The sequence below is a fragment of the Rhinatrema bivittatum genome, chromosome 8 (genome assembly GCF_901001135.1).
Source record: "Rhinatrema bivittatum chromosome 8, aRhiBiv1.1, whole genome shotgun sequence".
In the NCBI taxonomy this organism is placed as follows: Eukaryota; Metazoa; Chordata; class Amphibia; order Gymnophiona; family Rhinatrematidae; genus Rhinatrema; species Rhinatrema bivittatum.
Window position 1 is genome coordinate 171,720,109 of NC_042622.1, and position 26,319 is coordinate 171,746,427.

Here is a 26,319-nt window from a genome sequence, read left to right on the forward strand (position 1 = left end):
CACCCTCTATAGCCCCAAAGGATAATCAGAAAGCAGTAAAGGGAAAAAATGCCCAGGTGCTTCCTTCAGTTTAATGCTGTTTTACCTATTATACCAAGTTTGGTTGCAAACATGAGAGCAATTCCTATTGGAAGCCCAATGAGATAATATCCAATGGCATTCACCAGCGCACCGATCGTTTGCTTCCCAGCTCCTCTCAACACTCCTCCAGACACGCACTACAGGAAGAGAACAATTACAAAATTCAAATATACAAATTTCCAAGTGAGCCAGTTAGAGAAAACTCAGCACATGGGCAAACTCACGGCAGTTGCTTCAAACAGGTGGAAGACAATGTATATGGGCATAACTCGGCCAACCAGAGCAATTATCTCTCTGTTGAAAGAAGACAGAGAACAAGCAGTATTAGAGGAATATTTATGCAATGGGAGCTGCACTGGGCTCTCACCTTGGAATCTCCTCCTGTCTTGCAAGACTGGTTGGATGTAATTAAGGGGGCTGTGCTCGGTTTTCACTTCATTCACACTGAACCCCTTTTGGATGCTTGTGAAGCTCTACTAACCCTTGGCAAGAACCCTGGCAGATGAACTGGTGATCCCAGAGGCGTCAGAGGCAGAGTGACAGGAAGAGAGCCACAAAGTCAGAAGGGAGGCAGAGTTTCCGGTAAATGCATGTCTTCAAAGGACAGGATTAAGACGTGCTCTAAAAAGGCAGGAGTTGGAGCAGGGAAGGGTGCAGCACTAAGAAGAAGCAGTAGATAAGGGCCAAGCCATCACAGAAGAAGATTTACTGGCACACTAGCACCCTGGGACCAGTTCCTGCTTCTAGCTTGACTTCCTGGGTCCTGACTCCTCATCGCTGGGCCTCTTGGCCTTGGGTTACAGCCTCTTGCTTCATAGGTCATCGCTGGTCCAGGTTCCTAGGCCCTGGGAACCTCCATCCCCAGCTCCAAACAAGGCACAAGAGCTTTGGGTTGTTTTACTGCCCCCAGCTTGCAGAGTGAATGTTACATCTGCCACACTGAGTCCTGGGTTCATGGTGACCTTGCAAAGGCACAAGGTAAATTCATTCCCAGGGCACGTGGGAACACACTTCACTGTACACTTCGTCCCCTGCTCGGTCCCAAAAAAATTGTGCATCAAAACTGCTCTGAGAACCTAACGGTTTGTTCAGAAACAATCTCCACTGAGCTTGCCTGAAATCAAATTATGACAGAAAAAAGCTCTTTTAAACTTCATATAGTGTTCAGGTAAGACTCTATTTCCTGAAAGGGGATTACCCACCTGTCAGTGGTGAAAATGTACGCCACCACATCCTTCAGGGAAACCAGTAAGATGCTGTCCAGAATGGTGAAAAAGGCTGCAAAACACACCAAATCCACAGGCAGTATGTGTCAAATCATAAGTAAAACACGCCAGGTAGAAAGACTAAGGTTACTAAGAAAAAATGTGCTCTCTTAGTCCCATTCTAGTAGGATCGATATTTGGCAGATGGACGTCTGCGTTGACAAAGGGGTTTCTCTAAAGTTAACCAGACTCCCTTGAGTTCAGCTGCTTGTAGGCACTTAAATCATTAAACAAATAAAAACTGGTTCTCTGGCTTGAGTATATTATTAGAACTCACCGTGACTCAGTGCCAGGACTATTTAAATCAATTTAAATTCTCCCTTCACTGAGAGTGGAGGTTGGGGGGTTGAGCTTGGGTTGGGATTAGGGATTATTTATTGGTTTATTAATAACATACCAAATATAAAACCTGAGTGTTGTCATTATGATGTATTTTTAGTATTATGAAGTGTAATGCTGAATGTTGTTTTTTGCTGTAATATTTTATATTTTGTTGATATAATTGAATCTGATTAGTTAGTATGCAATTTTTGTGACATGCTGTTGTACAAGGCATTGACAGGCCGATGCAATATCGGAGGCGATGCAATTAATAACCACTGCTATTAATTGCATCAGTAGCATGGGATCTTCTTAGTGTTTGGGTATTTGCCAGGTTCTTGTGGCCTGGTTTTGGCCTCTGTTGGAAACAGGATGCTGGGCTTGATGGACCCATGGTCTGACCCAGCATGGCAATTTCTTATGTTCTTATGGGCGCTCATGATTGAGCGCCCGCTCTCTAAACACGCACGATCCACCTCTCCTGGGTGCCCGATTTAATATTTAAATGGGCTGCCACGGTAAAAAGGAGGCGCTAGGGAAAGGTTTGCATCCCTAGCGCTCAATTTTACAAGCGTCCATTCTCCTAACCAGTGCGCAGCCATGGGTTAGGAAAATGGATGCTTGTTAATTGAACGTCTATTTTCCTAACCTGGCTGCCGCTGATAGTTTTATTTTTCTCTTTTTCGGTTCTCCTTTTTTGGTTCCTCTGACTTCATTATTGCCACAATATGAAGTCAGAGGAATTACAGAAAAACTCCTCAAGAATTAACGCCTGCTCCAGAGCAGGCGTTAATTTTTGAGAGTAAAAATGTGCGCGTCAGGTGCACATTTTTATTTTTGCATCAGGGGATGATAGCTAATAGCGTCATAAACATGAATTTACATGCGATGAGTGCTATTAGCTTCACGCTGGTTTGGACACGCGTTTTGGACGCACTAATCCCCTTATTGCATGAGGGGTTTTGGACACGCGTCCAAGCGCCTGTAAAGCCGGGCACTCAGCCGAGCGCACTGTATTGCATCGGTCTGTGAGTGTAGGATTGCTCCTGTAGAAATGCATGACCCAAACCGGGAACAGAATAGAATAAGATGAATCGAATCATCAGCTTGCGTAAAGCAGAAGTATGAAAGAGACACAGACCTGTGAGCAGTAGAGCAGTGGTGACAGATTTCTTGGCCCGTTCCACATTGGCTGAACCCAGTGCATTGCCCACTCGAACGCTGGTAGCTATGCTAAACCCATAGGGTACCTGAAATAGCAAACACGCAGAGCTTAAAATGTTCTTCTGTTGGAACTGGGCATGCCAGCTGATTCCAAATCAGCAGCGGTTCTGACATCTGTACTCATTAATTATACATTAGCATCAAAGAGGACTACAGCTCCCAGAATTCCTAGATGTTAAGCAGGACTGGGTGAAGGCCTCCCCTGTGGTCTTTAAGTTCCACACTGTCTATTTCTTCTGTTTCATGCACAGGTCACATTTGCTCAGTGTCCCAATGAAAGTCACTTTTTTACTCTCGTTATCTCCTGTGCCTTCTGTATCCCGGCCACCTAGCAAATGTTCATCTGGATAAGCTGCAAGAACACCTTATAAGGCCTTTTATTTACAGAGCCTAAAGCTTCCTAGCATTAACAAAGCTCAAGCCTTGAAAATAAATACCAGAAAGTTTGAGTTAAATAAAAAAAGAAAGAAAGAAATGCTGACAAAAATAAAATTTAAAAAAATGAGTCTGCCTGAGAAATCTATAAATCCTAATTGCTGTTGCTTTTCAGGTTGATATTCAAAGGCTTTGAACATTTCCTCCCCCTCACGCAGAAACATTTTGTGTGCGCAAAATGTATCTGAATAAAAGAAGGTGACACTAGAGGCGTCCTGGCAGCGGTGCTAAACTAGCTGGTGAACGCAGAGAATGAAAGCTCTCTGCCAAAGTCTTCAGGATTGACCAGATGGACCACTGTGGTCTCTGCCTGCCGCAGGTTATTGATAAAATGTATAACCCACCTATCAGTGTTCCTAGGCGAGGTACCATGAAACATGCACATGCATACTGAATGCTATGTTACTATTATTATAATTCTTAACAGCAGAGATGATGCTTGGGGATCCTGACAGAAGCACTGAGCCTAAGAAGGACCCTGGGGAGAAAGAAACGTAAGGGGATCCTTGCACAGACAGTATCAGTCGGTCCTGCGGCTTCTTCCTTCAGGGGAGCGGAGATCTGCTCACACCATGCAAGGGGCCGGCGAAAATCCTCCTACCATGTATGCCATGTTGACCACCTGGTAGATTACGGACTGTGCTCCCAACTCCACCACACCGATTAAACCTGAAAAACAGCACAACGGAGGGTTTCAGTTTTAAAACAGGTAGGAACATGCCCTTCAGAAATTCCTAAAGCATGTGAGCTCATCCTCCCCCCTCCCATAGGAAGTACCATGCCAAGGCAGCTCGAAATAAGCCAGGAAGAGCTAAGGATGACAGATCTTCTGACTAAAGGGATGCCATCTCTCATTGGCTGGGAAAAACAGACCTGCTCAGGTTTTATTCACAGTCCTCTCACCTGGCCTGCAGTGACTTTATATTTGAACAGGAGGTTTAATCCTGCTTTGGCACTGGCTGTAGCTTCATCGTGTCCCCCAGCGACAGGGTGTTAACCCCCTCGTATTACGCATATCCTCGGCTCCTGGCTCAGACCCTGCACCATGATCTTAGGCAAAAGGCCAAGAAGTGATTGTGTGAACCGTGATCTATTACAGCATAAGGTTACTCGTGGTATGTAAGCTGCAGGCTGCTAGAAACCTGTGGGGCAGTCAGCATCATGTAAGCCAGTGGGATTGCCCATGGGAACCCGCAGCTCACTGTGGTATTTCAGTGTTGCATGTTTATTAACCTGTAAGGAACGCTCCGATCTCATAGGTCCACCACTCGATGCACAGCATCAGCATGCTTGGAATAGCCAGGCCTGTGTAGGGACCCCATTCCTGGAGGCACTCCCACGACCACCCTGTGGGGCGCGGAGACCAAAAAAAAAAAAAAGGGTTAATTTCTGGATAGCACAGCAGAGGAGGTGTGCGCCGGGCCCCCTCCCCCGCCGCCACAAATGCCATCAGTGTAATCCTGCCCTGAAGAAGAGCTAGTTATTTTATTTATTTAAACATATTTATTAACTACTTCCCCAGGCAGCACTAGACTGGTCAAAGTGGTGAACATAACTGAACCAGTGGCATAATAAAACCGCGGACAAAAATATACAGACCAACCCTACCAGCACCAGTCTTAAAGTCCCCACTATCGGCTTAGAATTGTACTATTATTATTATTTTCCAAATCTCAGCGCACTCTTTTGCCGGACTCAATAAACGTGGATGAATGGGCCTTATATTTATAGGTGTTTGAAATGAGTGGGGTCTTTCAGCTTCCCCTGTTTGGGTTAGGGAAAGTCGCCTGTTCCAGCCATAAGAATATCAAAGAAATCATGTAACACAAAGAGCCAGGAGAGAAATTCTCCCGTACACAGGACACTCCACGCTGAACAGCAAAGGAGCCAGATGGTTTAACAAAATCAATCACAGCCACCTTCCCTTTCTGTTTTGTATTTTCGCTGTACAACCTCCCCCACCCTCTAAACCCATCTCCTCCACGCCAGCCTTCCCCGAAACCCCCTGGAACCAGTCCTGTCTTAGAACTGCTACTGTGAAGGCCCACTCCATTGATTGCTATAACCCAGAGCAAGCAGAGCGTCCTGATGGTCCTGAGGGAGGGCCCATGGGTGCCTGTTTCAGAGTCAGGCCATTCTAAAAATCCAGGACCCAGAGGCACCTCGTCCCCAACCCAATACGGGTTTTGCTTATTCGTTTTTACAGGCGTGCTGTTTTGCATTTGAAATGTTATAGTTCATGCCTTGTCTACGCCATATTTGCAAAATGTAACCTTATTCCTTTTTCCAATAAAAATTATTTTGAAAAAAAATATCATCACAGCTTATACAGTATAAATATATACATGAAAAAAAAAAGCATAAAGAGCACTGTTATATGTTACCTCCCCAGGTCTCAACATGGAGCTTTTTCACCCGAATATAAATAAAAAGCAGAATAGCCTGAGAGAACTGGGAAATGGTGTTAGCCCAGGCAGAACCCCTGAAAAAAAGAGGGGAAAATACATTGGTCATCCTTTAATATGAATGTTACATATTGCTGATCGTGTTTCCTGCACACACAACAGCGAAAAGCCCCATATGCAGTCAGAGACACATAGAGCCCTTTGTTTTTCTACAGACACAAGGGCATTTATGTGCCCTCATTCTGGTGGCCATGATCAAATAGAATGCATAAGGAGAGTCAGCAAAAATGCTCGTAATTACACCAAATCTACCCATACCTATTACATCTGTAACAACATGAGCGCCATTTCTAGCTCCCAAAGGATCAATGTCTACTCACACACCCAACTCCTAAAGGATCAACTTCTACTCCCACCACGCCCACTCTCTTAAAGGATCGGCTTCTACTCACATCACACCCACTCTCTTAAAGGATTGGCTTCTACTCATACCACGCCCTCTCTCTTAAAGGATCGGCTTCTACTCACACTATGCCACTCTCTTAAAGGATCGGCTTCTACTCACACCACGCCCACTCTCTTAAAGGACCGGCTTCTATTCACACCATGCCCACTCTCTTAAAGGATTGCCTTCTACTCACACCACACCCACTCTCTTAAAGGATCGGCTTCTATTCACACCAAACCCACTCTCTTAAAGGATCGGCTTCTACTCACGCCACGTCCAATCTCTTAAAGGATTGGCTTCTACTCACACCACGCCCACTCTCTTAAAGGATCATCTTCTACTCACACCACTCCCAACTCCTAAAGGATCAGCTTCTACTCACACCACGCCCACTCTCTTAAAGGATCGGCTACTATTCACACTACGCCCACTCTCTTAAAGGATTGGCTTCTACTCACACCATGCCCACTCTCTTAAAGGATCGGCTTCTATTCATGCCACGCCCACTCTCTTAAAGGATCGGCTTCCTCTCACACCATGCCCACTCTCTTAAAGGATCATGTTCTACTCACACCACGCCCACTCTCTTAAAGGAGCGGCTTCTATTCACACCACGCCCACTCTCTCTCTTAAAAGATCTGCTTCTATTCACACCACTCCAGGCCCCTAAAGGATTAGCTCCTACTCACACCACTCCCAGTGCATAAAGGATCAGCTTCTACTCACACCACTCCCAGCTTCTAAAGGAACAGCTTCTACTCACACCACGCCCACTCTCTTAAAGGATCGGCTTCTACTCATAACGCATCCACTCTCTTAAAGGATCGGCTTCTACTCACACCACGGTCACTCTCTTAAAGGATCATCTTCTACTCATAACGCACCCACTCTCTTAAAGGATCGGCTTCTACTCACACTATGCCCACTCTCTTAAAGGATCATCTTCTACTCACACCACTCCTGACCCCTAAAGGAGCAGCTTCTACTCGACCACTCCCAGCTCCTAAAGGATCATCTTCTACTCACACCAAGCCCACTCTCTTAAAGCATAGTCTTCTACTCACACCACTCCCAACTCCTAAAGGATTGGCTTCTACTCACACTATGCCCACTCTCTTAAAGGATCATCTTCTACTCACACCATGCCCACTCTCTTAAAGGATCATCTTCTACTCACACCACTCCTGACCCCTAAAGGAGCAGCTTCTACTCGACCACTCCCAGCTCCTAAAGGATCATCTTCTACTCACACCAAGCCCACTCTCTTAAAGCATCGTCTTCTACTCACACCACTCCCAACTCCTAAAGGATCGGCTTCTACTCACACTATGCCCACTCTCTTAAAGGATCATCTTCTACTCACACCATGCCCACTCTCTTAAAGGATCATCTTCTACTCACACCACGCCCACTCTCTTAAAGGATCGGCTTCTACTCACACTATGCCCACTCTCTTACAGGATCGGCTTCTATTCACACCACGCCCACTCTCTTAAAGGATCAGCTTCTAGTCACACCATGCCCACTTTCTTAAAGGATTGGCTTCTATTCATGCCACGCCCACTCTCTTAAAGGATTGGCTTCTCCTCACATCATGCCCACTCTCTTAAAGGATCGGCTTCAATTCACACCACGCCCACTCTCTTAAAGGATCGGCTTCTACTCACACCACACCTACTCTCTTAACGGATTGGCTTCTACTCACACCATGCCCATTCTCTTAAAGGATCATCTTCTACTCACACCACGCCCACTCTTTTAAAGGATCGGCTTCTATTCACACCACTCCAGGCCCCTAAAGGATTAGCTCCTACTCACACCACACCCAGTGCATAAAGGATCGGCTTCTATTCACACCACTCCAGGCCCTTAAAGGATTAGCTTCTACTCACACCACTCCCAGCATCTAAAGGGTCAGCTTCTACTCACACCACTCCTGACCCCTAAAGGATCAGCTTCTACTCGACCACTCCCAGCTCCTAAAGGGACAGCTTCTACTCACACCTTTCCCAGACACTTAATGGATCAGCTTCTACTCACACCACTCCCACACTCTTAAAGGATCAGCTTCTACATATACCACTACCATTGTCTTAAAGGATCAGCTTCTACTCATACTACTCCCAGCCTCCTAGAGGATCAGCTTTTACTCACACCATTCCCAGCTCCTAAATATTCAGCTTGTACTCACACTACTGGCAGCTCCGAATGGATAAGCAACTGCTCACACCATTCCCAGATCCTAAAGGATCAGCTTCTACTCATTACACTTCCAGCCCCTACAGAATCAGCTGCTATTCACACCACTTCCAGCCCCTAAGGGGTCAGTTTCTACTCACATCACTCCCAACCCCTAAAGGATCAGCTTCTACTCACACCATTCCCAGCTCCTAAAGGATCAGCTTCTACTCACACCATTCCCAGCTCCTAAAGCATCAGTTTCTACTCACACCATTCCCAGCTCCTAAAGCACCACTCCCAGACTCTTAGAGGATCAGCTTCTGCTCACACCATTCCCTTTCCCAAAAATATCAGCTTCTACTCACAGCACTCACAGCCTCTTAGAGGATGAGCATCTACTCACATCACTCCCAAACCCTAGAGGATCAGCTTCTACTCACACCATTCCCAACCCCTAAAGGATCAGCTTCTACTCATTCTACTCCCGGCCCCTAAAGGGTCAGCTTCAACTCACATCATTCCCAACCTATAAAGGACCAGATTCTACTCACACCATAACCCAGCTCCTAAAGGATCAGCGTCTACTCACACCACTCCCAGCCTCTTAGAGGATCAGCTTCTACTCACACCATTCCCAACCCCTAAAGGATCAGCTTCTACTCACATCACTCACGGCCCCTAAAGGATCAGCTTCTACTCACACCATTCCCAACCCTTAAAGGATCAGCTTCTTCACACACCACTCCTAGCCCCTAGAGGATCAGCTTCTATTCACACCACTCCCAGCTCCAAAAGGATCAGCTTCTCTCACACCAGTCCTAGCTCATAAAGGATCAGCTTCAACTCACACCATTCCCAGCTCCTAAAGCATCAGTTTCTACTCACACCATTCCCAGCTCCTAAAGCTTCTACGTCTACTCATACCACTCCCAGACTCTTAGAGGATCAGCTTCTGCTCACACCATTCCCTTTCCCGAAAGGATCAGCTTCTATTCACAGCACTCACAGCCTCTTAGAGGATCAGCTTCTACTCACATCACTCCCAAACCCTAAAGGATCAGCTTCTACTCACACCATTCCCAATCCCTAAAGGCTCAGCTTCTACTCATTCCACTCCCAGCCCCTAAAGGGTCAGCTTCAACTCACACCATTCCCAGCCTATAAAGGACCAGCTTCTACTCACAGCATAACCCCGCTCCAAAAGGATCAGCTTCTACTCACAGCACTCCTAGCTCATAAAGGATCAGCTTCATCTCACACCACTCCCAGCTCATAAAGGATCAACTTCTACTCACACAACTCCCAGCTCCTAAAGCATCAGCTTCTTCTCACATAATTCCCAATCCCTAAAGGATCAGCTTCTACTCACACCATGCCCAGCCCCTAAACAATCAGATTCTACTTACACCACTCCCAGCCCCTAAACATACATCTTCTACTCATGCCACTTCTGGCCCATAAAGGATCAGCTTCTACTCATGCCACTCCCGGTCCCTAAAGGGTCAGCTTCTATGCACACCATTCCTGGCCCCTAAAGGATCAGCTTCTACTCATACCATTCCCAGGTCCTAAAGGATCAGCTTCTACTCACACCACGCCTGGCCCTTAAAGGATCAGCTACGACTCACACCACTCCCAGCCTCTTAAGGATCAGCTTCTACTCACACCACTCCCAGATCCTAAAGGATCAGTTTCTACTCACACCATCCCCAACCCCTAAAAGGTCAGCTTCTACTCACTCCATTCCTGGCCCCTAAAGGGTCAGCTTAAACTCACATCATTCACAGCCTATAAAGGACCAGCTTCTTCTGACATCATTCCCAGCTCCTAAAGGATCAGCTTCTATTCACACCTCTCCCTGCTACTAAAGGATCAGCTTCTACTCATACTACTCCTGGCCCCTAAAGGATCAGCTTCTACTCACATCACTCCCAACCCCTAAAGGATCAGCTTCTACTCACACCATTCCCAGCTCCTAATGCTTCAGCTTCTACTCACACCATTCCTAGCTCCTAAAGCTTCTGCTTCTACTCATACCACTCCCAGCCTCTTAGAGGATCAGTTTCTGCTCACAAAATTCCCTGTCCCTAAAGGATCAGCTTCTACTCACACCACTCCCAGCCCCTAGAGGATCAGCTTCTACTCATACCATTCCCGGCCCCTAAAGGATTAGCTTCTTCACACACCACTCCTAGCGCCTAGAGGATCAGCTTCTACTCACACCATTCCCAACCCCTAAAGGATCAGCTTCTACTCACACCATTCTCAACCCCTAAAGGATTAGCTTCTTCACACACCACTCCTAGCCCCTAGAGGTTCAGCTTCTACTCACACCACTCCTGTCCCCTAAAGCAGTGGTTCTCAACCGGTGTGTCGCGACACACCAGTGTGTCGCCAAGCACCAGCAGGTGTGTCGCAGCTCCCGGTATTCCACTGCCCCGCTTGTGCTGCCCTTTTCCCCAGGGGCAGGGCTAAAGAATGGAGAGATGCTGTGTGCCACCGCTGGAGGCCAGGCCGGCGGGGCCGAAGAATGAAGAGACGCTGTGTGCCGCTGCCGGCGGCTGAAGAGTGGAGAGACCTGCGCGCCGATGCCGGCGAGGACGAAGGAGGAAGAGATGCTGCACGCCGCCGGCAGCGGCTGAAGAGTGGAGAGACCTGCGCGCCGATGCCGGCGAGGACGAAGGAGGAAGAGATGCTGCGCGCCGCCGGCGGCGGCTGAAGAGTGGAGAGACCTGCGCGCCGATGCCGGCGGGGCCCGAAGGAGGAAGAGATGCTGCGCGCCGCCAGCGGTGGCTGAAGAGTGGAGAGACCTGTGCGCCGATGCCGAAGGAGGAAGAGATGCTGCATGCGCCAGTGGCGGCTGAAGAGTGGAGAGACCTGCGCACCGATGCCGGCGGGGCCGAAGGAGGAAGAGACGCTGCGCGCCGCCAGCGGCGGCTGAAGAGTGGAGAGACCTGCGCGCCGATGCCGGCAGGGCCCGAAGGAGGAAGAGATGCTGTGCGCCGTCGGCGGCAGCTGAAGAGTGGAGAGACCTGCGCACCGATGCCGGCGGGGCCGAAGGAGGAAGAGACACTGCGCGCCGATGCCGGCGGGGCCCGAAGGAGGAAGAGACGCTGCGCGCCGTCGGCGGCGGCTGAAGAGTGGAGAGACCTGCGCACCGATGCCGGCGGGGCCGAAGAACGAAGAGACGCTGTGCGCTGCTGCCGGTGGCTGAAGAGTGGAGAGACCCTGCGCACCGCGGGAGGTCAGGCCAGAGGCGGCTGAGAAGTGGAGGCCAGGCTTATTGGGCCAAACAATGAGAAGAGGCTTCATGTGAGCTTGTGTGTGTGGTAGAATGGGTGCCTGGGTGCATGAGTGAGAGTGTGTGTGTGTGTGTGTGTGGTAGAATGGGTGCCTGGGTGCATGAGTGAGAGCTTGTGTGTGTGTGTGTGTGTGTGTGTGTGGTAGAATGGGTGCCTGGGTGCATGAGTGAGAGCTTGTGTGTGTGTGTGTGTGTTAGAATGGGTGCCTGAGTGCATGAGTGAGAGAGCGTGTGTGTGTGTGGTAGAATGGGTGCCTGGGTGCATGAGTGAGAGCTTGTGTGTGTGGTAGAATGGGTGCCTGGGTGCATGAGTGAGAGCTTGTGTGTGTGTGGTAGAATGGGTGCCTGGGTGCATGAGTGAGAGCTTGTGTGTGTGTGTGGTAGAATGGGTGCCTGGGTGCATGAGTGAGAGTGTGTGTGTGTGTGTGGTAGAATGGGTGCCTGGGTGCATGAGTGAGAGCTTGTGTGTGTGTGTGTGTGTGTGTTAGAATGGGTGCCTGGGTGCATGAGTGAGAGCTTGTGTGTGTGTGTGTGTGTGGTAGAATGGGTGCCTGGGTGCATGAGTGAGAGCTTTTGCATGTGTGTGTGTGTGTGTGTGTGTGTGTGGTAGAATGGGTGCCTGGGTGCATGAGTGAGAGCATGTGTGTGTGTGGTAGAATGGGTGCCTGGGTGCATGAGTGGCAGCTTTGTGTGTGTATGTGTGTGTTAGAATGGGTGCCTGTGGTAGAATGGGTGCCTGGGTGGTGAGTGGCTGCTTTGTGTGTGTGTGGTAGAATGGGTGCCTGGGTGCATGAGTGAGAGCTTGTGTGTGTGTGTGTGTGTGTGTGTGTGTGTGGTACAATGGGTGCATGAGTGGCAGTGTGTGTGGTTGTAAGTGACAGAGTATGTGTGAGATTGCATGTAAGTGACAGAGCATGTGTGTGATTGAGAGAGACTGGTCAGGGAGGTGACTGGTGTGTGTGTGTGAGAGACAGAGACTGGTCAGGGAGGTGACTGGTGTGTGTGTGTGTGTGTGTGAGGAAGAGATACTAGTTAGGGAAGTTATTGGTCTGTGTGAGACAGAGACTGGTTGTGGGCCCTAAGGAAGAGGACTGTGAGGACATAGTTTCAGCAGCCACTGTTGCTTCTGGTGAGTGCTATTGGTGTGCAAGGGAAAGGAGTAGGAGAGTTGCTGGAGAGGGTAAGTAAAGGCAGCTTTTTAAGTTTATTTTTCTTGATTGACTGCCATTTTAATTATTGGGTATTATGTGATGTGTCTGCTGTTTGAAATATTTTGATATTTAGACTATTTTTATTAATTTTTATGAGTTTGTAATTGTTGGATGTTATTCTGTTCATCAGCTGTTTTGTAACATTTATTAGTATAGTTTTACAATTATTTCTAAGTGGGTATCTATAGCAGCTTGGCTTGCTCTGTTTTCCCAATAGGAGGTGTATTAGTGTTTAGGTCCTGGTTAAATATTTGTAGTGGTAAATTATTGTCTTTTCATAAGGAGGGGTATTGTGCTTGTCAGTAAAGAGAGTTTGTTTTGCTTTTGCTGAGATATCATCAGATCCAGAATATCTTTTTTTGTATCGTGAGCTGTACGGGTAATGCCCTAGTTCTGCTCTGCACCCATTTTTGGGGGTCGATGTGGTTCCTGAGGATGCAGAATGTATATTTACATTTTGTCCTGTGACGGTCACATGTTCAGTGTGTCACGCACTTGAGAACCATCTGTCAGGTGTGTCCCAGCTGAAAAAAGGTTGAGAACCAATGCCCTAAAGGATCAGCTTCTACTTACACCAGTCCCAGCCCCTAAATAATCAGCTTCTACTCACACCACTCTTGGCCCCTAAAAGATCAACTTCTGCTCACACCAGTCCCAGCCCCTAAAGAATCAGCTTCTATTCACGCCACTCCCGGCCCCTAAAGGATCAGCTTCTACTCACACCATTCCCAGATCCTAAAGGATCTGCTTCTAGTCATATCACTTCCAACTCCTAAATGATCTGCTTCTACTCACACCATTCCCAGCCCCTAAAGTTTCAGCTTCTACTCACGCCACTCCCAGGTCCAGGACAAACAGAAGGACATAGTTTACAACTGCATTGATGATGTTGGCTACGACACTGGTGATGATCTGAGGCCAGATTATTCCCTGAAGTACAAAAACATTGGAGAAAATGGCAGGAAACAGAGAGCCTGGTACTGAATTTCCTAGCACCAGTTTAGTTCATTCTTCATAATTATTTTCATTTTTATAAAGTGCTCTTTAACCAAACCCCACTCAAACAGACATTACAAGTTGAACCAGGCAGGCACAGCACACATAGGAATGAGAGGTGACCCCCACTTTCTGCTAAATAAGAGGACAATTTTGAAAGCAATTTCTGAGGGCAAACTCCCTCAATATGACTAACAGAGTGTACATTACTTTTATCTACTCTTAGAGGAGGCAGACCCAGGGATGGTGATTAGGCTGGGGGTGGGAGGGAATAACATGCATAGATTGCAGTTTTCAATATTATGCATTTTATTCCCATGTAGTCTGTACCCAGGGCACGTTTCAAAGGGAAAGCTCTGCTGCATACTTCTGAACACTGGAGTAGAGTCTGCAGGTATAAAGTACCCGTGGACTTTATCCCAAACTGCACAGTTTGATTATTTATTTATTTAAAATCATTTATAACTTGCCTTCCAAGTTATAATTCATTTTCAAAAGCAATATGCACACCTAAGTTGCACATAAAATTTGCATAAAATATAACAAATACAACAACATGACCTGCATATACAAAATAAAATTCATAAAGAAAACAAAAATGAAGACATGTAAACATAATTGCTCCATGTCACCTTATCAAGAAGCAAACTGAATTATCTTTAAGATCGAGTCCCACAGCAAAAGGCCAGAAGGGAAGGTGAGTTATGCCTGAGAGAGAATGTTGGCACTCAGCTGGTACAGGAGGGCAAGTGCAGGGCTATGAACCACTGGGGGGGGCAGGGACAGCTTGAATCTACCTAAAGGCACTGGCCAGGATATTAAGAGGATGGGGACCTTACAGGACCCCTGTAACATCGGTGAACAAAGCTTTCAGTTGGCCACACTCAGCTAGTCAACAAATCCTGAAAATCCAGACGGTATCCGGTAGCATGAGAAGCCCAGAAGAGGAAAGCCTGCTCATCAGCCCCTCTGAAGGTGGAGTCTCTTTTATCATCAAAGAGACATGGATGACTCCCAGTGTGCCACATGCAACAAACCCATCCCAGGGTCTGTACCGGGAATACAGGCGGACATATGGGGGCCATACCTGATTCAGCAGATATCTTGTCTCTAGCTGGTAAAGAAATGCTGCCTGAAAGAAAGAATGTAAAAAGCATCATGTGAATAAAAACAGTTACAGAATACTAACTGTGTCATATTTGTATTGTCCCAAAACCAAAATAACAATTATTTTTCATCCCGAGCTTGAACAAGTGAAAGGTTCGGCAGTAGTGAGAGTGCTTCTTTCGGCACAATGCATGGCACTTTTCCACCTCTGCAGAAGCCTCATTAATGTCAGGGTAAGAAGATCTGGAAGGGGCCTGGGTGTTGGAGTAAGTGATGGGTCTAATCAGAATCACAGAGAAAGATGTCAAGTCATGAAATGGCCTAGCAATAGACTGGTGAAGGGCAGCACCTGTAGCGGTTTTGGAGCATCCTTGAGATGGATGTGGAGGGAGAATGTGGAAAAACCCAAACATCAACCAGACATTCACCTTCAGAAAAAAGATAATGCCTGAGCTACTCGCTGACACTATAAAAGATAAACTAATCACAACTTTCCTAATGCCTCTGAATCATTTGACACATGGGATATCATGGTTAAAGAAATAGCAGACAACCTAAGACCAATCCAAACAAAATCAATCCAATCCTACCAACATTCCTCTAAATACAAGAAACCTTGGTACAATGAAGAATTAAGGCATACAAAACAATCACTGAGAAAATCTGAGAAACTTTGGTGGAAAAGCCAGACTTCAGAATCACTTGGAAAATATAGATCACTACTCTCAGCAATACTGGTCTTCTATCAAAAAGTGAAGAAACACTATGCTAAACAGATTCATTGAGTGATATTTAACTCCAAATTACTTTTTGATGTCGTTAAACACCTAATCAAGGACCCATCGTCCTCTATCTCGAGCAACAACAGCTTCTCTAAGAATGCCTGTAACGACCTCGCCAATCATTTGTCAGAAAAAATAACCAGACTAAAAAAACAATTCTCTGCATTCCCACTGACCAGAGAACATGAAGAAAATTATGACCCAGCTAAATGGACCACCTTCGACAGAATATCTAAATTACAAATCACACAAATAATTTCCAAGTTAAAACCTGCAAATCACCCTCTCGACCCTATCCCAGCTAGCCCCTTAAAACTAATACATAGCACTATCACTCCAACAATCACATCCTTAATCAATCAATCTCATTGAAGGTCTAGTCCCAGATAGGGCGAAACAAGCAGTGATAAAACCTATCCTAAAAAATAAAATCAGCTGTATTGACAAATGGGAAAACTATCGACCTATATCCAACTTGCCCTTTCTATCCAAAATTATTGAAAAAGCCGTATTATCACAACTAGACGACTATCTAGATGACCACAATATTTTACATCCAAACCAATTTGGATTCAGAAAAAATTGCTCAACCAAGACTTTACTCGTATCCTTTATGGACCTTATATTGGGCTGGATTTTAAAAGGGTTATGCGCATAAGCTACACGCGTAACCCTTTTAAAACCCCCCTGCGCACGCCGAGCCTATTTTGCATAGGCTCAGCAGCGCACGCAAGCCCCGGGACGCGCGTAAGTCCCGGGGCTTGCCTGGGGTGGGCATGTTGGGGGGCATGTCGGGAGTGACGCGGCGTTTTCAGGGCGTGTCCGGGGGCGTGTTTCCAGCTCGGGGGCGTTTCGGGGGCATGGCCGAGTGCCCCGACACAGCGGCCTGTGTCAGGGCGTGCTGTGCCGGCGCGTGTAAGTTACTACTACCCGGAGGCAGTAGTAACTTTTAAGATAAAGGTAGGGAGGGGGTTTAGATAGGGCCGGGGGGGTGGGGGTGGGTTAGGGAGGGGAAGGTGCAGGGGGGGGAGGTTGAATGGAAAGTTCCCTCTGAGGCCGCTCCACGCGGTTCGTTTTTTGTGCTGCAGGGAGGAGCCGTGAGAGGCCAACTAAATGAGAAGAATCCCCTGAAGCAGGCGAGATGAGCCGCCAAAACATTGCAATGTCTTTCACGGAGTGCTTTTGAAAAAAAGAAAAAAGTGACATAGTAAATTAATGTGCAATTTTAAAAAGTTGAAAAATAAAAATTGTGTTTTAATGGGAATTGGTAAATGAGGTGAAAAATCAAGTGCAGCTGTTGCCATGAATATGGTTGTAGCCCTGTAAGGGCAAGAGCCTAAACGATTGAGCACAAATATTCTGATACTAATTCCCTGAGGGGTAGATTTTCAAACCGCGCGATTTGGCCTACTTTTGCTGGCGCATCAGGCGCAAGCAAAAGTACGCTGGATTTTAGTAGATACGCGCGGAGCCACGCGTATCCGCTAAAATCCGGGATCGGCGCGCGCAAGGCTATGGATTCTGTATAGCCGGCGCGCGCCGAGCCGCGCAGCCTACCCCCGTTCCCTCCGAGGTCGCTCCGAAATCGGAGCGGCCTCGGAGGGAACTTTCTTTTGCCCTCCCCTCACCTTCCCCTCCCTTCCCCTACCTAACCCACCCGCCCGGCCCTGTCTAAACCCCATCCTTACCTGCTCGCCTAAATCCGCCCGGATTTGGGCGGATTTAGGCGAGCAGGGCTCTTAAAATCCGCCCCTGAGTTTTGAAATACGTTGGGTGAAATAGAATGAGAAGTTTGGTAGTCCTCATTTGCATTTGATTATTGAGTATTGATATAAGAACTCATCATGTGCATGTAATTGGATATCTATTATATTTATGTCATGATGTAAACCATTGTGATCTTCTCTTGGAATGACGGTATGGCCATATAAATAAGTAAATAAATAAATATAAAGAGCTGAAACGTCTGTGGATAACACAGTTCTCATCCCGGTCTCATTAGCCCGTAACTTAGGGAGTCCTCTTCAACTCCTCTCTCTTTCTCTACGCATATCCAAAACTCTTTCTCTATAACATCACCAAAATCCATCCCTTCCTTTCTGAACACACTACCAGAACCCTTATCCACTCTCTCATCTCCTCCCACTTAGACCATTGCAACCTGCTCCTCACAGGACTCCCGGCGAGCCATCTCTCTCCACTGCAATCTGTCCTGAATTCAGCTGCGTGACTTATCTGTCGCCAAAGTCGCTATGCTCACATAACCCCTCTTCTGAAAACACTGGGCTCCTGCAAACAGTTCAAGCTCCTCTTTCTCACCTACAAATGCCTTCACTCTGCAGCACCTCAGTACCTCTCCTCTCTTATATCTCTCTACACCCTTCCTCATGCACTCCACTCATCTGATAAGTCACTCCTATCCATGCCCGTCTCCTCTACTACCAATTCCAGACTCTGTGCTTTCCACCTGGCTTGCACCATGTGCTTGGAATAGTCTTCCTGAACTAGTGCATCATGCTCCCTCTCTTGCCGTGTTTAAATCCCATCTAAAGACCCACCTTTTTGAGGCTGCTTTAAATCTTAGGCCTGATTGTCTGCTTTTAGTCTTGTTAAATAACTTTCTTTTCTTTTCTTTTTAACCATTGTCTTGCCTTATGAAATGCCCCAAGTCTCTTTTCCTGTATGTTTGTCTTATTAGATTGTAAGCTCTCTTCAGCAGAGACTGGCTTTTTTTGCGTGTGTTTGTACAGGGCTGTGTATGTCCTGTAGTGCTACAGAAATGTGTAGTAGTAGTAGTAATAGATGTCAAGTAAAAGACAAGATGGGGCTGGGATGCAGACTTATTGTTGGGTTACATATGGGGAAAGGAATTTTATAAAATGTCTATTCCTGGGGGCAGGGTTGGGGAGGGGTTTTCACTTAGGTGGATGATTTTAGAAAGTCTGCATGTAAATTTATACCAGAAATGTGCATGCTCCAGATAGCAGGTGTAATGTATGTGAGATAATTTTCAAAAGCAAAAGCCGATGCACGTGTTCCCTTTGGAAAGTGGTGCAACCTGTGCGCCTGCTTGCTGAATAAGGTGGTACCTGCAGTGTTACTAAGTTACCCGCCCTATGCTGGGCAGACTGGATGATGCCGCTGTGTATGATGCACTCTGTGAGCAGAGGGCTGGACTCTTGCATTCGTTCGGCGGCAGTGCCTCCAAGAAAAGGGCCAGCCTCGAGCCGGGATTCTCAGGGCATCCTATCATCAGTGCCTTTTCCTCCCCTCTGTGCCTCAGTTTAGGGCTAGCAAACCCCAAGTGTACCTCCTAGTGACCTGTAGAAGAACTGGGACCGCAGCCTGAACTGCTGCAGTTGTTAGGGGGGCTATGGGTGGAATATTAATTATTGATTTATAAACTTTTGATATTCCACCTTTATTTATAAACTAGTCTCAAGGCGGATTAAAGTTAAGTTCCCTTTACAATGCTTCAGGATTTGCAGTCAACATAGGGAACACAAAGGAGGACTTGTAGAGATAAAACTGGAGCTTCAAGGGGGTCTGAATTTGTCATTTGGGGTAGTAGAAGGAATGGTAGTGCCATGAGTCCATTACATGGATCAGAGTGTAAGGGTATAGGACAGATAGGACAGTGCAGAAATAAAGGGGGGGCCAGAACCTCGTGCAATGGAGCAGACGATCACTGGGTGGAAAAGCCCAGCTGTGGTCAATGATCCGGTCTCATAATTTAAGTTTCAGGAGGGGATGAGGCAGTTTTCTCACAGTTAAACCATGGAATTTAGGGGAAGGCCGTGACTCTTTTCCTGAAGTCTCTTGGCGTAAGCATAGTGGTATCTCGTTCCAGAATTTAGGTGCAAAGCAAGGGAGCGCAGGAAGTCTAGTGCAGCTTAATCTTGCTGAAGCCGGAGGGAGAGAAAAGAGAAGGGTCATTTGGGAGAAACCTTCTCTTGAGGGGGTGTTGGAGAACACAAGCTGGGAGAAATAATCAGGGGCCATCTGGTTTAACATTTAAAGCTTTTAGACATGGTTCACTGCCTTATCTTGCAAATGTAATTAAGCCTTATTGTCCCAATCAAATACTTCTTGCTTCTGTTAATCAAGAACTTCTTACTGTCCCCTCACACAAAGAGATTAGGCTTGAATCCACCAGAGAAAGTTGTTTTATGTGCTCAGCTCCTGGCATTTGGAACTATCTTCCTCTAAGTGTGCAGCCAGAGAAGGACTGCAGGAAATTTAGGGGTCTCTTAAAGGTTTTTTGTTAGGTCAGTCATAGCAGAGGTATATCTAACTCTTGCTATTTCATTTATCAATATTTATGTTCAGTTATAGTGTTTATTTTATTACTCTTTCATAGTATTTTTTTCTTAAGATTGTCTTGTTTTATTTTATTTTATTTTATGAGCCATTGTTTTATTGTTATATTTAACTTCTCATAACTTAAATTTTTTAAATTTTATTTCTAAATTAGTATACTTACATACTTTGTGATTTTTTTTACTATGCCATATTTCGTAATTACACTCATGTTATTCATATTTTAGTTTTATTTTACTGTTCTGTATAATTTAACCTCTTGCTATTAATTGTACATCGCTTTGATTTACTGCAGTAAGAAATGACAATTAATCAAGTAAAAAAAAAATTAATAATAATAAAAGTCAAAGCAAAGAATTTTGAATGAAATCCTGTTTTCAGCTGGAAGTCAGTGCAACTCTGCTTTATGTGATCCATTTCTGAATGGGGATTATTGTGCATATCACAAGCCCAGGGGAAAGGTGCGGGGGTGGGGTGTGGGACCAGAGCAAGTTCATCAGCAGGGAGAGTCTGGTCTGGAGTCAGGGTGAGGCAGAGAGTTGAATGTGGTGAGAGTGGGAGCTGCCCGCCACACAAAGCCAGGGATAGTCACCCAGAGAAAAGCGGCAGCTCAGCAGGAACATCAACTTACAGGCAGTGCTGGAAGGAAAATCATCACGTAAGTCTGAGTTAATCTGAAAAAAAGAAAAAATAAAGTCTCAGCTGGAAGGAAGAGCAAACCTTTTGGCCCTAGCATGCCTTCTTGCCTCCTCAGCACAGCACTAAAGCTTGGCTTCACATCCAGGAGCTGTGGGAGCAGAATCCATTGTCATGTGGCTACAACCAAGGGCTAATGAGAATCGAGCCAGCAGGGCAATCAGACTTCCTGCCCTATTTACATCACCCAGACAGACTGGAAATTGTAAATATATATATATATAATTATTATTATATTTTAGTATATCTTAGTGATGAAAATTGCTTTTTGTGATAAAGAGATCTGTGGGAGGCAGCAGGTCTTCTTGCTCTAAGACTTACTTGATTGATTCAGTTTACAAGATGAAAAACAATGGACTTTTGACACTTCTACTACTCAATGCAAATGGATTGTAAAGCTCAGCCTGCATTCATCATCCAGAGAATAACGAGCACAGGCGCTTAGACGTGAAGTGAAGCAGAAGAATCGCGTGAAAGCTCCGATCAACCTGATCACTGCCGGATTTTGTCTGAAGAGCGCTAGGATCTGGCCAGTGTTGATGAAGAGGGCCCAGCAGGGGAAGCAGGCGAGCAGCTGGATGAGGATCCCCCGCTGCAGGATGATCCCCACACGCTTCAGGTTCTTACTTCCAAAAGTCTGCGGAAACAAATGGACCAAGAGTGTGCCAAGTCCCAGACAGAAACCCCATTTCAGTTCTCACCTTTACTGGCTGTACAGATGACATGCATTCACCCTGGTCACTACAGTGATAGCAGCAACAGCTGCTCCCAACTTCACCTTACATCACCAAAGAAATCTGCCAAAAATGCACAGGAAAGACAATGCAAGAAAAATCCTGACGGGCTCCCTCCCATGAACACATACATCCCTTCACCAACCCCAGCACCGCTAACAAAATAAAAGGCAGGCTTGCTCTTAACGTGGCCCTTCTCAGTCATTTCAGAAAGAGATCATGAAGCGAGCTTCTACCTGGGAGATGAGAGTGTCGCAGGCTGACGATAAGCCGATGCCCACAGAAATACCCATCACGACGATCACCTGCAACACAAGGCAGGGAGGGTGAGGACAGGCACCATCAGTCTTCACATTTAGTAAATTCTACAGCCAAGTCCTCCCACTGTACGGTGCGACGGCAAATGTGTGGCTGTGGGGGTAAGTTTGTGACAGTCCACATAAATCTGATGGCACATAAATTACACCAGTTTGACAGTGAACTTAACGTTGCACAAGGTCACCTTGAAAAGGACCCCCACCAAAACTATCTGCGCACAATTCCGCTTGCTATGATGTGCACAGCAATTTTTTCAGCAATTTTACACACATACTTTTGACAATACAAAACCCCATTCCCCCGGGAATGCCCCCTCTCAGTCTGGGTAAACTTATGCGCATACATGACATATACATATGAGTTTACCCGCACATTGGACAGGCGATTTTACTTGCGGGATAAAACTTTGAAAATTACCCTCCATAAGAAAAATAAAAGTGTAAAACTGAGAGGGCTGGTCCTCTGGCCTTCCAGTAAAAGCTCGGCTCAAGCCAGCAGGTCATCAGGGTCTTGGGAGTACTCTGGAGGAACATTCCCCAGTCCGAGCTGGAGGCTCGTACCAACCATGGTAACCAGTCAAGGAGGTGCTTGGGTTATAACTCTTTGGAGAGCTACATCCATCTATCTCCACCACCAGAACTGGCTGAAGTGCTTGGGACTAAATAGATAAGCTGGGTCATTTATTTATTTAAAAGCTTTTATAATACTGCTTCTCTGGGCATACAACCATCCAAAACAGTACATAAAAGCTTTTACGTAAATGACCCCATTCTCTATTTAGCCCAAGCACTTCAGCCAATTCTGGTGATTGAGAGAGATGTGTGCAGCTCTGCAAAAAGCTATAACCCAGGCCACTCCTTGGCTGGAAGACGTTACAGGGGGTCAGGTACGATAACTCCCAAGGCGGTGTCAAATACCCAGGAATAATGAAAGAGAGCAGGCAAGAGAGACTTAATGAAAAAAAAGAAAGGCTGGAGATTAAAATATTACATCAGTACTTACAGACGTGGCAAGGGTAACAGCGTCTAACTCCACCTTCCCCAGGTGTCCACAGAATATGGAGCTCACAATAATTATCATGAAGGTCATTAGCTGAGACAGGAACTAAGCAGAAATAAAAGCAAAGCCCAGAATTACCCACTTTCAGTGAGGGTGATATTAACTGACCTTTAAAGATCTTATAGAATTCATCAGTAAGTCCATCCAGACTGAGAGACTTGTTAGATTTCAGGGCTTTTAAGCACCGAAAAAGATATTTTGCTTGCTGTGGCCTGATCTAGCTGACAACATTTATCATTATCTGACCTAGAGAAGAGCTACTCCTCAAATAATTTGAGAGCACACTAGATGTATAATCAGGTGCTTGAATGTACAGAAGGTAGTACAAAACTCTGTGAATTTCTCTGATATACTCCTAGAGAGGGCAATTTTACATCAGCCTGAATTTTCAGTTTTGAAAATTCCCAGGTTGTCGCTGTACCCGCAGACCGTTACACCTGCTCCTGAAACGGGGGTTTCACTTCATGAATGGACTTTGACATGTACAACCCCCTGACTGATTTTCAAAGCACCATGGGGTCTTATGGGCATCAGCCACTTTGACAGTCAAGCCCAGCTTGTATTAAAAGATTACCTTTCTTGGATTGAACTTGTGCCATATTCTCTGCTTTTGTTTTAATCGAGCTGGACTCTCCTTTGGAGGGAGCCTTGCTTAGGTCTGGAGGCAGAGAGGTCTCTTTCATCAGCTTGAAGAGTCCTCAATGGATCTCCAGCTTGCTTTAGTCAGTAGCTCTCTGACTTCATTTCCTTTTATGTTCAGCCTCTAAATTCAGACTAAGGTCTCGGGCGTGGGGCGCCCCTCTACCCTGACGCTCCCTCATTCAGCGAGGACCTTTTACAATCTGTGCTGTAAGTGTGCAAGTCTCCATCTGGCCCAGAATATCTTTGCATCTGATTAATCCTTCTCCTCCCTTATTCCCTCTCCATGCATTTGTTAGTCTCAATTTGCAGTTTCTTGCCCTTCTTTCCAACTCTCTTCTTTGTAAAACAAGACATCCCAAAAAAGGTATTTCTTCATTTATTTACTGTTAGTGAAAAAGAAACAAAAAAAAAAAAAGGAAGAACAAGAAAGGGAAGGCCCTTAACATCTCTTCTGCCTGCTCTTGTGAGACCCGAGAATCAAAGACAGACCCTCCACCTTCCTTCTCTGCAATAAGCCCAATTACCTCCGCATTCTTTCATCATCATAAGCCCAGTTTGTAGTCTGTATAGTTCTAATAATGCTAAATATTTCCAGCCACCCTGTCCCGAGCGACGTTTCTGTACGTTGCAGTGGTGCCGGGGAGCTCACTGGCTTGCCACTTGGTGAAGGCAGCAACACTGGGCAGTCTGCTCTCAAGAGGGGGGGCCTTCCAGTGGGCCTTCTGGAGGAGTGGAATAGCCGGGGAGGGGGGAACCCAAGCTGCCGTCTGGGGGACAGAGAGTTAGAGGGGGGCTCTGGACTGTCATCGAGGTAGCCAGCCCAAGGAGTTAAGAAGGTGCTGTGTGTGTGTGTGAAGGGGTGTCAGTCAGGATGGCCATCGGGAGATCGGGGGCTGCTGGACCTGACTGGAGTATGGCGGTATGGAATCCCTGGTGCTTACTGGCCCTTTCATCTTACGGCACTTAGTATGGGAGATGTTACGATGCAGCTTGCAGCAACACTGCATTTGGTAGGGTAGTCTACGTGCACATTTTGTACACTCGCTATAGTGACACTGTTTTAGTGGGTGCACAAAACAAATCTAGTGCATCACCAGTTAAACATTTTAGCAGGCATCGTTATGCATAGACTCGTTAAAATCCATTTTTATTATGGGCACATTTCCTGACTCTTCTTAACGCTCTGTCTGAGTGCTCCATTCACTCAAAAACAGTGGTGCATGTGTGAGCTGCCATTTTAACTCCTTCCATAGATGGAAAGTAGTTCTTTAAATCCACTGTTTTTCTCTTTGTAGCCCACAGTGAATCACAGAGAAATTGCAGCCTAGAATCCTCCAAGAAAACTGTGAGTTCAGAGGCTGCTGGTTTTACCAATCTTGTCTTTGCAAGATATTGGCCCAAGTGAAACACTAGCGCACACTATTTCTCAAAATGAATGAAATGAAAATCCCAAATGCCCCCTTCCTCCGAAACCAAATTCAGCTGGGAGCGCTGGATGTCAGGGAATGAAGTGCTCCATTTCCACTAGACCCCCCCATCTGTCAAGAGCTGCTGAGGCCCCTCCTTCCCAAGCTTACCAGGGGCCCTGCTAATGCAAACAGTGCCTTGAGTTCTGCCCAGATGGGCCTCGGCATCACTTGATGAATCCTTTGCAGAAGGAGCTGCGAGCTGCTAGGGAGCCAGTCCTTCAGGGCCGCCGCGGGGCTTCGGCTCTTCCTGCCTGCGCTGTGATCCTCATCCATGTCCCTCTGCTTGTCACTAACAAAAGGGCTGCTCCCAGTAGGTTTCTTGCATTTATTCCCCCCCCCCCCAACCCCGAGAAAAAAAAAACGATTTGCAGTGAACTTCAGTCAGGGAGAAAGGTTAAGAGAACATCGCCCCACCTCCATGCCACTACTTTACTGGCAGCAGCCAAGTGTTTAGTTACGATTGAAAAAAGTTAAGGAAGATTTACAAACCAGGAATTGATCCAAATGTAGCTAGGAAAGAAAAGTGTTAAATCTCTGCCTCTTTTACTAATTTTATTGAGGGACTGAGCTCTCTACAGTTGTTTGTCAGAATTATAAAGACTTGGATTGTATTCTGCCTTTTCTGATATTTCAAAGCAGATTACATTCAGGTATTGGATTTCCTTATTCCTAGAGGGCTGAGGCACTAGAGGGTGAAGTGACTTTGCAGCTCTTACAGATGTGAACCCTGCAGGGCCGGTGCAAGGGTCTATGGTGCTCTAGGCAGAATAATGTAACACTGCCCTCCCCCCAAACCCCCCCCCCTCGAGTTCAATGTGAACTCTGACAGTGGTAGATATACAGTGAGTTATGGTCACCCTCTTCCAGTGCTCTCTCTCTCTTTCTTCCCCCCCCCCCCCCCCAAAACGTAGCAAGTGCTCTGTGGTCGCCTGGTTGCACCGGCCTTGACTGCACTCTGAGTCATCAACTCTCTCTTCTTAGGAAGGAGGCTTCCTCCTTTTTGGCCAAAAACTGTTGCAGTTGCCACACTGTCATCCTCCTAAAAAATTGCACACCCCTACCACATTTCCCCAGGATGCTAAGAGGGCTCCCTCTTTATTTGACCAGACCTCCTGCTGGGGAGCTTTTCCGGGTTGCAGTATCATTGTAAATATTCTTGACCAGTTTAGACTCAGTGGTATTGAGAAGCATCACTGTGCAGCCCTCACAGGCACCAGCTCTTAAGGGTAGCTGGGATTGGGAATGCCATGGAGGTCATTATATAAAATTTCCTGTTTTGTTTTGCATTGACCACTCTATCCCCTCTCTCTGGACTATTGGGCCC

General features: G+C 46.4%; 1 protein-coding gene across 3 annotated transcripts in view; it reads right to left on the reverse strand.

Moving 5' to 3' along the window:
• LOC115096863 (multidrug and toxin extrusion protein 2-like) overlaps positions 1 to 25,304 on the reverse strand; it is a 30,439-nt gene extending 5,135 nt beyond the window's left edge. For 2 of the 3 annotated variants that reach the window (XM_029612071.1, XM_029612070.1), the window contains exons 1-14: positions 25,104 to 25,304; positions 22,828 to 22,929; positions 21,744 to 21,812; positions 21,262 to 21,410; positions 20,709 to 20,751; positions 14,956 to 15,000; positions 13,705 to 13,802; positions 5,711 to 5,808; positions 4,560 to 4,673; positions 3,928 to 3,995; positions 2,809 to 2,917; positions 1,284 to 1,359; positions 306 to 375; positions 86 to 218 (exon numbers count right to left, since the gene is read on the reverse strand). In XM_029612071.1, the coding sequence (XP_029467931.1) occupies positions 86 to 218; positions 306 to 375; positions 1,284 to 1,359; positions 2,809 to 2,917; positions 3,928 to 3,995; positions 4,560 to 4,673; positions 5,711 to 5,808; positions 13,705 to 13,802; positions 14,956 to 15,000; positions 20,709 to 20,751; positions 21,262 to 21,410; positions 21,744 to 21,812; positions 22,828 to 22,929; positions 25,104 to 25,268 (1,339 nt within the window). In that variant the 5' untranslated portion in view covers positions 25,269 to 25,304. Of the gene's footprint in view, positions 1 to 85; positions 219 to 305; positions 376 to 1,283; positions 1,360 to 2,808; positions 2,918 to 3,927; positions 3,996 to 4,559; positions 4,674 to 5,710; positions 5,809 to 13,704; positions 13,803 to 14,955; positions 15,001 to 20,708; positions 20,752 to 21,261; positions 21,411 to 21,743; positions 21,919 to 22,827; positions 22,930 to 25,103 lie in introns of all 3 variants that reach the window. The other variant, XM_029612072.1, reaches the window with a different exon arrangement.
• Positions 25,305 to 26,319: the final 1,015 nt, after the last annotated feature.